General features: G+C 38.1%; 1 protein-coding gene across 29 annotated transcripts in view; it reads right to left on the reverse strand.

Moving 5' to 3' along the window:
* PPP1R9A (protein phosphatase 1 regulatory subunit 9A) overlaps positions 1-14,761 on the reverse strand; it is a 389,269-nt gene that overhangs the window by 162,558 nt on the left and 211,950 nt on the right. For all 29 annotated transcript variants that reach the window (XM_074035497.1, XM_065542316.2, XM_074035502.1 and 26 more), the window contains exon 3: positions 11,857-11,977. In XM_074035497.1, the coding sequence (XP_073891598.1) occupies positions 11,857-11,977 (121 nt within the window). The remainder of the gene's footprint in view (positions 1-11,856; positions 11,978-14,761) is intronic.

The raw sequence follows: 14,761 nt of genomic DNA on the forward strand, positions 1-14,761 counted from the left end.
GTGGGTGGGTGAGCAGCATAAGCCTAGTGAACCTGAGCAAAGAGGCATCAGCCGCAGAGATTTCCAGGCAAAGCGGCACCAAAGGGATCATGTAACACTGGAATCCTCCCTCCTGCTCACCAAACTATGGGGGAAAAAGAGCTGCTGGGTGTGATTCTCACCCACCACTGAACTACAAAAGCCCTGATAGTTGGTTCAACATATACAAATCAATAAATGTGATTCACCACATAAACATAATTAAAAACAAAAACCATATGATCTTCTCAGACAGGGAAAAAGTTTTAGATAAAATCTAATAACCCTTCATGATAGAAACCCTCAAGAAACTAGGCACTAAAGAAACATACTTCAAAATAATAAGAACAATCTATGACAAACCCACAGTCAACATTAGGCTGAATAAGCAAAAAAACTGGCAGCATTCCCCTTGAAAACCAGAACACGATAAGTGTGCTCACTCTCATTACTCCTATTCAGTATAGTACTGGAAGTTCTAGACAGAGCAATCAGATAAGAGAAAGAAATAAAAGATATCCAAATAAGAAAAGAAGAAGTCAAACTATCTTTAAGGACAATATAATTCTATACCTAGAAAGCCCTACAGACTCCACCAAAAGGCTTCTGAAACTGATAAACAACTTCAGGAAAGTTTCAGGAGACAAAATCAATGCACGAAAATCAGTAGCATTTCTATTCACCGATACCATTCATGCTGAAAGCTGAACCAAGAACAAAATCCCATTTACAATACCACACACAAAAAATAAAATACCTAGGAATACATCTAACCAAGAAAGTGAAAGATCTCTATAACAAGAACTATAAAATACTACTAAAAGAAACTACAGATGACAACAACAAATGGAAAAACATTCCATGTTCATGGACTGGAAGAATCAATATTAGTAAAATGGCCATACTGCCCAAAGCAATCTACAAATTTGACACTATTCCTATCAAACTACCAATGTCAGTTTTCATAGAACTAGAAAAAATATATAAAATTAAAAATTCAGATAGATCCCAGCACCTACCTCCTGAAAGACCAAAAAAAAAAAAAAAAGTTAAAATGCATATAGAATCTAAGAAGAGCTGAAATAGCCAAAGCAATCCTAAACAAAAAGAACAAAGCAGGAGGCATCACATTATCCAACTTCAAACTATAATGCTACAGTAACCAAAACAGCACAGTACTGGTACAAACACAGACATATAAACCAATGGAACAGAATAGAGAACCCAGAAATAATGCCCCATGCCATTCTGTTTTCATGCTGCTGATTAAGACATATCCAAGATTAGGTAATTTATACAGGAAAAAGGTTTATTGGACTTAAGGTTCCACATGGCTGGGGAGGCCTCACAATCATGGCAGAAGGTGAAAGGCACATCTCACATGGCAGCAGACAAGAGAAGAGCTTCTGCTGGGAAACTCCCCTTTTTAAAACCATCGTATCTCGTGAGACTCATTCACTATCATGACAACAGCGCAGGAAAGACCCATTCCCATAATTCAGTCACCTCCTAGCAGGTTCCTCCCACGACATGTGGGAATTGTGGGAGTTACAACTCAAGAGGGGATCTGGGTGGGGACACAGACAAACCATATCATTCTGCCCCAGCCCCTGTCAAATAATATGTCCTGACATTTCAAAACCAATTACACCTTCCAAACAGTCCCCTAAAGTCTTAACTCATTTCACTATTAACTCAAAAGTCCGCAGTCCAACATCTCATCTGAGACAAGGCAAGTCCCTTCTGCCTAAGAGCCTGTAAAATCAAAAGCAAGTTAGTTACTTCCTCGATACAATGGGGGTACAGGCATTGGTTAAATACTGCTGTTCCAAATGCAAGAAACTGGCCAAAACAAAGGGGTTACAGGCCCCATGCAGTCTGAAATCCCGCAGGGCAGGCAAATCTTAAAGTTCCAAAATGACCTCCTTTGACTCCATGTCTCATATCCAGGTCACATGATATAAGAGGTGGGTTCCCATGGTCTTCGGAAGCTCCACCCCTGTGGCTCTGTAGGGTACAGCCTCCCTCCCAGCTGCTTTCATGGGCTGGTGTTAAGTGTCTGTGGCTTTTCTAGGCATAGAATGCACGCTCTCAGAGGATGTACCCATCTGAGGTCTGGAGGATGGTGGCCCTCTTCTCATAGCTCCACTAGGCAGTGCCCCAGTAGGAATTCTGTGTGAGCACTCCGACCCCACATTTCCCTCCCACACTGCTCTATCAGAGGTTCTCCATGAGAGCTACACACCTGCATCAAACTTCCGCCTAGGCATCCGGGCATTTCCATACCTCCTCTGAAATCTAGGCAAAGGTTCTCAAACCCCAATTCTTGACTTTGTCCACTCGCAGGCTCAACAACATACGGAAGCTGCCAAGGCTTAGGGCTTGCACCCTCTGAAGCCACAGCCCAAGCTCTACCTTGGCCCCTTTCAGCCACAGCTGGAATGGCTGGGAAACAGGACACCAAGTCCCTAGGGTGCAAGCAGCATGGGGACCGTAGGCCCAGCCCATGAAACCGCTTTTCCTCCTAGGCCTCCCAGCCTGTGATGGGAGGGGCTGCCTTGAAGACTTCTGATATGCCCTGGAGACATTTTCCCCAATGTCTTGGGGATTAACATCCAGCCACTTGTTACTTGTGCAAATTTCTGCAGCTGACTTAAATTTCACCTCAGGAAATGGGATTTTCTTTTCTCATTGTTAGGCTGCAAATTTTCCAAACTTTTAATCTGTTTCCCTTTTGAAACTGAATGCCTTTAACAGCACCTAAGTCACCTCTTGAAGGCTTTGCTGCTTAGAAATTTCTTCTGCCAGATACCCTACATCATCTCTCTCAAGTTCAAAGTTCCACAGATCTCTAGGGCAGGGGCAAAATGACACCAGTCTCTTTGCTAAAACATAACAAGAGTCACCTTTTCTCCCATTCCCAACAAGTTCTTCATCTCCATCTGAGAACACCTCAGCCTGGACCTTGTTGTTCATATCACTATCAGCATTTTGGTCAAAGCCATTCAACAAGTCTCTAGGAAGTTCCAAATTTTCCCACATTTTCTTGTCTTCTTCTGAGCCCTCCAAACTGTTTCAACCTCTGCCTGTTGTCCAGTTCCAAAGTCGCTTCCACATTTTTGGGGGTCTTTTCAGCAATATCATACTTTACTGGTAACAGCTGACTGTATTTGTCTGTTTTCACACTGCTGATAAAGACATACCTGAGACTTGGTAATTTATACAGGAAAAAGGTTTATTGGACTTACAGTTCCATGTGGGTGGGGTGGTCTCACATTCATGGCAGAAGGTGAATGAATATCTCACATGCCAGCAAACAAGAGAAGAGCTTGTGCAGAGAATCTCTCCTTTTTAAAACCATCAGATCTCATGACACTCATTCACTATCACAACAACAATGTAGGAGTGACCCACCCCCAAAATTCAATCACCTCCCACCAGGTTCTTCCCACAACATGTGGGAATTGTGGGACTTACAATTCAAGATGAGATTTGGGTGGGGACACAGCCAAACTCTATCACCTACAGACTTCTAATCTTTGACAAAATTAACAAAAATAAGCAAGGGAGAAAGGACTCCCTATGCAATAAATAGTGCTGGGACAGCTAACTAGTCATGCTCAGAAGAATGCAACTGAACCCCTAGCTTTCATTGTATACAAAAAATTAACTCTAGATGGATTAAAGATTTAAACATAGGACTTCAGACTATAAGAATCCTAGAAGAAAACCTAGGAAACACCATTTAGGACACTGGCCTTGGGAAAGAACTTATGACTAAGTCCTCAAAAGAAACTGCAACAAAAGATGGGGCACAGTGGCTCATGCCTATAAGCCCAGCACTTTGGGAGGCTGAGCCAGGTGGATCACCTGAGGTCAGGAGTTCGAGACCAGCCTGAACAACATGGTAAACCCTGTCTCTACTAAAAATACAAAAATTAGCCAGGTGTGGTGGCAGGTGCCTGTGCCTGTAATTCCAGCTACTCAGAAGGCTGAAGCAGGAGAATCGCTTGAACCCAGGAGGCGGAGGTTGCAGTGAGCCAAGATCACACCATTGCACTCTAGCCTGGGCAACAAAAGTGAAACTCCATCTCAAAACAAACAAACAAAAAACAAACAAACAAACAAGAAACAGAAAAGAGAAGAAAACTTGATGAGTGGGACCTAATTAAAGAGATTGTGCAGCAAAATAAATTATCAGCAGAGTAAACAGACAAGCTACAGAATGGGAGAAAGTATTTGCAAACTATGCATCTGACAAAAGTCTAATACCCAGAATCTATAAAGAGCTTAAACAATTGAACAAGCAATAAATAACCCAATTTAAAAATGGGCAAAAGACATAAACAGCACTTCTCAAAAGAAGGCATACAAGCAGCCAACAAACATATTAAAAAATGCTCCATATCACTAATCATCAGGGAAATGCAAATCAAAACCTCAACGAAATATCATTTCACACCAATCAGTATGGCTATTATTAAAAAGTCAGAACAACAGATGCTGGTGAGGCTATGGAGAAAAGGGAATGGTTATACGCTGTTGGTGGGCATGCAAATTAGTTCAGTCACTGTGGCAAGCAGTTTAAAGATTTCTCAAAGAACACAGAAGTACCATTCAATCCAGCAATCCCATTACTGGTAGATATCCAAAAGAAAACAAATTGTTTTACCAAAAAGACACATGCACTCGCATGTTCACTGCAAACCTATTAATGACAGCAAAGACACAGAACCAACCTAGGTGTCCACTAACAGTGGACTAGACAGAGAAAATGTTGCACATATGCATTATGGAATACTATATACCTATAAAAAAGAATGAAATAATGTCCTTTACAGCAACAAGGATGCGACTGGAGGCCATCATCCTAAGCAAACTAATGCAGGAAAAGAAAACCAAATACTACATATTCTCACTTATAAGTGGGAGTTAAATGCTGGGTACTCATGGACATAAAGATGACAACAAGAGAAACTGGGAACTAATAGAGGGAAGAGCAAGAGAGGGAGGCAAGGATTGCAAAATTAACTATTGGGTACTATGATCAGTACCTGGGTGATGGGATCATTCATTCCCCCACACCTTAGCATGACACAATATACCCAGTTAACGAAAGTGCACATGTACCTCCTGAATTTAAAATAAAAGTTGGAAAAAAAAAAAAAAAGAAAAAAGAAGAAAGAAGAGATACAAGATGCAAAGTATCCCATGTAACAGAAACAGTAAAAATAAGACTTTTGGCTGGATTTGCTCTTTGCATTCAGAGGTCAGAGATCAATGTAAAAAAGAGGAATCCTATGACTAAAATACTGATTCTACATAGTTCTTCCTGTCTACCTTAATACTGAAAACATTAAGGGGGACAAATAAAGCTTCATGATATTTGATCGTTTTTTTCGTCAAAAGTATGTCCATTTAAATTCTTTTCTCATTTCAAAGTGATACATTCATTAAAGAAAAAATTTGAAAATCTGATAAACAATTAAAAAATAAGGAAATAAAAACATCTTCAACATTTTTGTAAAGAGTGAGTGAGGGAGGGAGGAAGAGAAGTGGAGTTCTATGGAGTTTGCTATATAAGCGGCTTTTCAATTTACCTTTTCATGGAGGTAAACTGTAATGATTAAGGTGGAGACAAGTTCAAGAAACTAAAAATGGGGAGAAGAGGAGGGAGAGATAAAGAGGATTGGGTGGGAGATGAGGGGAATAATGGATTAAAAAGGCAGCGGTTCAGGTTTATTCCCATTATAGACGGCTCCTACAACTCACTAGAACATGAGCCAGCATAGTATTAAATATAAAAATGGTTACTGTGATGGGAAAATTTTTCTGGTGTCTAATATCCACTTTGCTTGTATCTTTTCTCATGAGAAGACAACTTTTAGATGCAAACTCATAGAACAGTAACACTGATAATCTCTCTCAAATCTTAGCTGTAATGAAAAGCCCAGAAAAGACAAGGGAAGACTGTCAGTGGTTAAAAACAAAAGAATACCTAGACAGAGCTCTGTATCAGACCATCCCAGACTACAAAGAATAACCAGTTCTATGGATTATCTAAACTTTTCAAAAATTTTCCAGGATAGCAGAGGAAATAGTCTGTTTCCCCTGGAAATACTGTCCACTGGAATGGAATTTACGGGAACATACCTGGCTAGTTTGTAAAAACCATCTCATCCTGGCCAGTTTCTCAATAGTTTCCATGTGCTTACCATAAACAAAAGTGCACAACAGCACTTTTCTTCAGTCTCACTATGATATTGCTGAGATCCTGCAATTCTGAAAACCAGAATCAATAGGGATAAGGCTAATGAAAATACATAAATTGGATTATTCTAGGGTTTGTTTAATGTTACTGGATAGTTACTTATTGATACAATGTTTCTGGGAAGGGAAAAAACAATAACCCTACCTCATGGGGCTTTTGTCAACAAAGCCACCAAAGAAGAATGACAGGGAGACCAGCTGGAGCAACATTAATGAACTTTGGTCAACAGAGATCTTCCTCAAAATGCTAGATACTGAAGTTTTAAATGTATGTGAAAATTGTGAAAATACATGCCAAAGCAGTAACAGCCCAAACCTAAGGGGTGAATAGGCCAAATATTTTATTAGAAGACTAACATGAGAGTGTGTGCACAGAGAGGAAACCATCGACTGGGGAACCATGACAGAATCAATTAAAACAAGTTTCCATCCAGGGTTCTCTTAGGCTGGAGGGTACTTCAGGCAAAGATGGGTCCTAAGAGGGGGTAAGTTTGCTGCAGTTAGATAAGCAAAAGAATGGGACTCTTTATCTATTGTATATGTTAGTATATCCCAAAAGATGGGGGAAAAAACAATTAAAATCATTTAAAAATCAATAATTGAATGAGGATAAACTACATAGAACCTTAATTTCATATTTGGTATCTCTTCCAGTAAAATTGAAAAGGACAGTGATTGAAAATGATGATGAGCAAAAGCTTGTGAAACAAAAACAGGACCCAAAAACAAAGTGGATCCAAAATGGATTTTTTATTTGCCTCTAATTTAGCACAGCATTATTAACATCCTTTGTCAGTTACCATCCATGTGATTTACTCTACAATTCAGCATTTTGAGTTGTTTTTATGAAACTAATTTTGCTTTAAGGAATCATGAACGAGGACTGGAAAATCACTAGTGTGTGAAAGTGTCCTGTGTGCAATCCCAAAAATTACATTTATGACAACAAAAACTAATAGTATATTTAATATTATTTTACTAAAAATTTAGAAATGAAACAGGAAATAGAAATGAAACAGGAAATAGAAATGACTGTCATGTCATTCAACTAAATTATAAGCCACTCTGTAAAAGGCAGGTAGCACAAAAACAAAACAGAGAAAAATGATAAGCCCAAGAAAAGGTTTCAAAAGTGATTAAAAGCCCCGCATGGTGGCACTCGCTTATACTCCCAGTTACTTGGGAGGCTGAGGTGGAGAGTTCACTTGAGCCCAAGAGGTTGAGGTCAGTCTGGGCAACATAGTGAGACCTCGCCTCTAAAAATAAAAAATAAAAATAAAAAGTGATTAAAGCACAAGGATTCACTCATTCAACAAATATTTACTGAGTACACTCTAAGTTTAAGGCATCAAAGGAGAAAGTACACACATGAAAAGCTTGACGAAAGAAAATTTTGAAGGTAAGAGATCATATCAAAGAATAATGAAGGGTCAACACTTTTCAACTATACTGGATAAACTCAGGAGGATAAATATCCACCGCAAATTTTTTAAAGTACTCAAAATGTGGTGAGAGTTTACAAGCCATTTAAGCAGGAATACAAACAATCACAATGAAAAAGCTTCTTGTGGGGGCAGGAAGGAGGGAGGAGGGGGAGAAAAAACGTCCTCTATATATACATGTATGCTCATTTAACATTCCTTGAAGGAGGTATGACTAAATCTGAGATTAAATTGAAACAAATTTTCTTAAATAGAAAGAGTTATTAAGAATCTAAAGCAGCTAGAAAACAATAATAAAGAATCTTATCCTTTCAAGGCTAAAAGGAACTACCTTACAGAATATCTAACCCAGAACTTTAATTCCGTCAATAAATGAGGTCTGATGAGTAATTTCCTTGGGGTGGAAACCTTATCATTTTTAGTTTTGAGAAACTATACACAAGTCGTATATATTCTCTACAAAATTTGATATTCTATACCAGCCAAAATTTTTTTTAAATCCATACAACTAGAGCCGTTCAACATTTTTGTATGTATTAATTTTAGACTTTTTCAGAAAGAGAATGACTGAGAGATAAGGACAAAAAGGAACAGAGACAGAGAAAAGAAGAAATAGAATATATACCCTACACAAGAATGGCATCATATTAATCATTAAGATTTTGTAAATCCTTAATGGAATATTTTTCTATATCAGTAAGTATATATAACTTAAAATGTATTATTGACTAGAGGAAGTGCACTTTGTGTAATTTTTGTATGTTGCTACCTTTTAAATAGTAAACATCAGTAAACAGTAAACACTGTGCAAATGAGCACACCAGTAGTGGTAGAAATAATAATTTAAAAGATATAAATCTGTTGTAAGTATAATAATCATTTTATTTTCTCATTTTCTTATACCCACACACATATGCACGTATACAACCACCCTCAATTTTCTTATTAATAAACAAGAAAATGTGTTGATTATAAGAACTCTGAAGTTTCTGTGACCTCTAAAATTTTGATTCTGTACTTATGTTGTACACCTTTAATTGTTTTCCACGAGGCTTTTCCCATAATAACTACTTTTTAAATTAAGTTTCAAGCTTACTCTTACTTGGCTCAAGAACAGTTTCATATATACAAATAGCACTGTGGAAGGTTATTCACACAAACTTAGTTAATGCTTATTCACACAAACTTAGTTAATGCTTACCACAACCCACAATGTAGATAACATGAAAATTAAGTAATTTGTTCGATATCCCCAGAAGATAAGTAGAGGAATGGAATGAAGGCTCCCGGTTACATTATCTTAAAGATTCTATCCATTCCATCATATCAAGGTTTTTTTTGTTTTGTTTTGTTTTTTTGAGACTCAGTCTCATTCTGTCACCTAGGCTGGAGCGCAATGGCACAATCTTGGCTCAGTGCCACCTCTACTTCCTCGATTCAAGCGATTCTCCTGCCTCAGCCTCCTGGGTAGCTGGGATTATAGGTGCCCACCACCACGGCCAGTCAATTTTTGAATTTTTAGTAGAGACGGGGTTTCACCATGTTGGCCAGGCTGGTCTCGAACTCCAGACCTCAGGTGATCCACCTGCCTCAGCTTCCCAAAGTGCTGGGATTACAAGCATGAGCCACCTTGCCTGGCCCAAGTTGCCTGTCTTAATATATTCACTGAGGCATTTTTTAAGCACCTATTATAACAACAACAGGATTAGTATACTAGGAAAATACTCATTTAAAAGAACTGAGGAAATAAATGTACACTGTGACTGGTAAAGCTGAGTTCTAATATAGTTATAAATAATGAAACCATGTAGAAGAATAAATAATGAGTAAATAGATTAATAGAAAACAAACCTAATTTTAAAACGATTGAGGGAAAAATAACTATGTCTATGTTTAGAACAACAGGAATTGGCTAACTACTAAGTGCAAAATTTTCTTTTTCTTTCTTTTCTCTTTCAGGACACGTGTTACATGGCTATGAATGTAAAATATTCTGATTTTTTGTTCTTTTAATCAAGTTGTACTTTGATTTGGCTTTCTGGATGGTTCATAATAATTAAGCATGTTTGAATACTAACGATAGCATTATTTCCCACCATCTTAAATTTTTCATCAAACTTAATAAGAAATGCGATATATTTTACAAACAAGTTTTAGCTCTCTTGGAAGAAATGTGGTAAATTAATAACTGGAAATACTACCACCATTATCTATAATTTATTAAAGGGGCACAAAGAGGTTATTTCCTTAACTACTCTGAAAAGGAGGAAGACTGTTAGTAAGTTACTTTAAGACACAAGATAGTCATATTCCACATTCTTTGTTTTAAATGTAGTCAGCTGAATGTTCACTCAAAAGATTTATTTCAAACCTTCTCTATGCAAAGCATTATACTAAGTGCTATAAGAATACAAAGCTACTGACTAAGATGTTATCCCTAACTTCACGGAAAAGAAGATGTAATAAGGTGTGGTTTTCTATTTACATAAATCAATTTAGCTCTCTTTGAGAACTATCAGTGGGTATCAATATGCATTTTTAGGATTAAAACAGAAACAATGGGCCAGGCGCAGTGGCTCGCATCTGTAATCCCAGCACTTTGGGAGGCCAAGGCAGATGGATCTTGAGGTGACTTGAGGTCAGGAGTTCAAGGCCATCCTGACCAACATGGTGAAACCGTTTCCACTAAAAATACAAAAATTAGCTGGGCATGGTGGTCCACGCCTGTGGTCCCAGCAACTCAGAAGGCTGAGGTAGGAGAATCACTTGAACCTGGGAAGTGGACGTTGCAGTGAGCAGAGATCATGCCATTGCACTCCAGCTTAGGCAACACAACAAGATGCCATCTCAAAAAAAAAAAAAATGCTGCTCTGGGTCTCCTCAGACATTCACAAAGTCTTTCCAACATGCTTTATTATTCCCTGATAAGATGGTCAAATGATACATACTTAAACATAAAAAAATTTAAAGCTATTCATTAAATGTACATAAAACAACATAATATTTCTTTGAATTTAGCAGTCATACATTTGGGTCTACTTTTATTATATTGCCAACTGCTATGGTTTGAATGTTATGTGTTGAAAACCATCCTTAACGCAACAGTGTTAAGAGGCGAGACCTTGAAAAGGTGATTAGGTCATAGGGCACTGCCCTCACAAGTAGATTAATGTCACTATCGTGGAAGTGGACTTATTTCTTTGAGAATGCATTTGTTATAAAAGCAAGTTTTGCCCCTTCTTGCTCTCTCTCACTTGGCCTTTGCACCTTTTACCATTGGATGATTCACCTGCAGGGTCCTCATCAGATGTCACCCCTTAATCTTGGACTTCCCAGCCTCCAGAACCATGAGTCATATAAATTTCTGTTCATTATAAATTACCCAGTCCCAGGTATTCTGCCACAGCAGCACAAAACAAACTAAGACACCACCTTCTGCTTCTAGCCCCACCCTGATATATAAGAGCCAAGTATGAGGGTTAATCAAAATCTTGGCCCTAGATAGATAGATAGATAGATAGAGCTTGAGATTATGAAAGCTAAGACAAAACAGTGATTATCTGGATGCTCTGCTGTGTACTAGAATTATCCAAGGTGCAGACTGCCAGACTCCTCTACTGGAGATTTTAATTCTACTGGTTTAGGTGTACCCAAGAATCTGTGTTTTTACATAAATGTATTTGGAGAAACACTGACCTTCAGAATTACCAACAATACAGAATTAAAGTCCCTAACTTACCATATACCTGTGTCATTTTTTTAAGATGCCAGAACTATTATCATTTCTTTCAATATTTCTGAAGTGAAACTATGTGCTGACCTCCATAGTACACATTCTCAACTATATACACCCATGTTTCTGCCCACTTCCCACCAGATAGATGAATGGATAAAGACAGGTATAGACTGATAGATCTACCCACTCATTTACCTAATATAAATTAAAGAAAGCAGATATTTTGCCTGCATATCAGAAAATAATATAAGTGTTTTAAGATTTCTCATATCTGAGAAACCTGAAATTCTGTCCTAAAAAATCAACAAACAAAAGCAAAAAGCTACAACTGAAAGAAACTTACAGGAAAGTTCCCTAAAGATTTTAAGTTAACAACAGTCCTTAATTTACCTGCCATCCCGTTGAGCAGCACCACCTTCTGTTACCGTCTTGACGAATATTCCCAGCTTTTCAAGTCCAGCATCTGCTCCAACACCCATTCCAATAATACTTATACCAAGACCATCCTCATCTATTAAAAAGAAAAAAAGCAGGGAGGTGAAACAACCTAAGTTTTACACTAGTCTGCAATTAGCTGGTGAGAACTATTTGCTGTCTCTAATTTTATTTTTCCTTATGGATAGGAGAATAACATGCTTGATTTAGCAGAATTATTTTCTAAGGTAGGCAGTAAGGGTATCTAATGAGAGCCTCCAAAAGGCCCATGCATTTAGCATCATTTTACTACTACTGTTGGTAATGCATTGTGGTCTCAAGAAAAGGTAACAACTTTGTTATTGAATAGTCACTCTGCCTTAAAACTTAGATTCTCTAAATAATGCAATGAATTATTTTAGGCGTAAGAGTACACACATTCAAACATATAATTTTAAATAAATGTGATCATAACGTATCTGGAATTCCTCCTTCATTTATATGGTCTTTTCTTCTTTACTTGTTTATTCATGTTAATAAGATAGCACATGTGGCTGGGTGCAGTGGCTTACGTCGGTAATCCCAGAACTTTGGGAGGCTGAGGCAGGTGGATGGCTTGAGGCCAGGAGTTCAAGACCATCCTAGGCAACATGGTGAAAGCCTGTCTCTACTAAAAATACAAAAAGTTAGCTGGGTGTGGTGGCAGGCACCTGTAGTCCCAGCTACTCTGGAGGCTGAGGCAAGAGAATCGTTTGAACCCAGGAGGCGGAGGTTGCAGTGAGCCAAGATCGTGCCATTGCACTCCAGCCTGGGTAATAGAGTGAGACTCTGTCTCAAAAAAAAAAAAATAATAAGATAGTATGTGTATTTGAGTACTTTCCTCTGTGCTTCTATACCCAAGAATATATACTCATCAAAAACTATAATACATCCATACATTCACTTAGACATATATGAATGTGCGTGTGTATATATATATAATATATATACGTGTGTGTGTGTATATATAGAGCTTGTTTTTCCTTGTTATTTGCTTACACAAGTGAGATTACAACTACTTCTCTTTACAGCTTACTTTTTAAAAACCAATGAAGCATCTGGGCACAGTGGCTCACATCTGTAATCCCATCACTTTGGGAGGCTGAGGTGGGAGGATCCCTTGAGCCCAGGAGTTCAAGACCAGCCTGGGCAACATGGTGAAACCCTGTCTCTACTACAAATAGAAAACTTAGCTGGGCATGGTGGGGCACACCTGTAGTCCCAGCTGTTTGGGGACTGAGGTGGGAGGATCACCTGAGCCTGGGAGGCAGAGGTTGCAGTGAGCTGAGATCATGCCACTGCGCTCCACCATGGGCAACACAGCGAGACCCTGTCTAAAAAAAAGACAAAAAAATAAAAAATAAAAAAATATGTCATGGATATCAATGTCCTCAATGTTCATAGCTCTAAATTATTTCTAATGACTGAATAATATTTCATGGTGAGATGGCATCATCATGTATCCAAACATTCTGTATTCATAGGTACTCACTTTTGTTTCCATTTTATTTGTCCTATGAACAATACTGTGTAACAGTTTTTTTTTTAAATTCACTTACAAATCACGTGTTTATCCATATTTCCATTTGTCCTTTCTGTGAATATATAAAAGGTACACTATATTGTGTGCCACATGTTTTAGTTAAAGTTCAAGGTTATTTTCTGATAGTCTCAAGTCTTTGTAATCATGCTTTACTAGTAGCATAAAAATACTAATTAATCAACAGCACTGGATTATTAAAGAAATACTGGTCCATATACTCAACAGAATGACACTTTTAAAAGACTTTTCAGCAATAACCTTTACTTTCTTAAGTATTTTTTCTTTTTTTCTTTCTTTTCTTTTTTTTTCTGAGACAAGGTCTCACTCTGTTGATCAGGCTGGAGTGCAGTGATGTCATCATGGCTCACTGCAGCCTCAACCTCCTGGGTTCTGGTGATCTCCCACCTCAGCCTCCAAGATGCTGGGACTATATGCATGTGCCATCACATCTGGGCAATTTTTTGTATTTTTTTTTTGTACAGACAGGGTTTCATCATGTTGCCCAGGCTGGTCTCAAACTCCTGGGCTCAAGCAATCTCCTGCCTCAGCCTCCCAAAGTGCTGGGATTATGGATATGAGCCACCATACCCAGTCAGGATTCTTGTAATCAGTATTCTTTGGATGAAGGTTCATCTCATACATTATTACTTACCACCAGCTTATGCCTGAAGTATTTCCAAGTACACCTGACAATCTTACATTTTTATTCTATATACGTTTTAAAAGATGTCACTTGGCAAAAGTGTGATTTGTTTGCTCAGCTGTATGCTAAAGGAATCTGTACAGTGTTTCCCCTGGATGAGCTTCCTCATGCAAACCCCTGCTGAAGGCACTTCCACATTGATTCTAGGCATAGGTATCTCTTTAGTGTGAAAACTTTAATGTTGACTAACATAAATAATCTCTGAAGACTTTCCTCATCCATTACATTTAGAATGTTTATATACATGTGATTTCTCCTATTTATTCAAATTGTTTCTCTGGTATAAAGACTGATTTCATCAAGAGGATTTATCTTGTTAAAGACTTTTCTACATTCGTTATAGTTTTAAAATTTCTCCACAGAATGAGATTTCTTGTGTACATGAAGGTTAGATGTGTGTTGAAGGCTCTCCCACACTGGTTACATGCATAGGGTTTTCCTCTCTCCCACCATGAATTCTCTTCTGTGTATAAGGTTAGCAGATGGCTGAATTCTTATTCACATTCATCACATTCATAGGGTTTCTCAAGAAAATGAATTTTTTTTCACACTGATGAAGGATGAATGATTGCTGAAAGCCTTCCCATAGTGTTTAC

This window comes from Macaca fascicularis, chromosome 3, assembly GCF_037993035.2.
Source record: "Macaca fascicularis isolate 582-1 chromosome 3, T2T-MFA8v1.1".
NCBI lineage: Eukaryota > Metazoa > Chordata > Mammalia > Primates > Cercopithecidae > Macaca > Macaca fascicularis.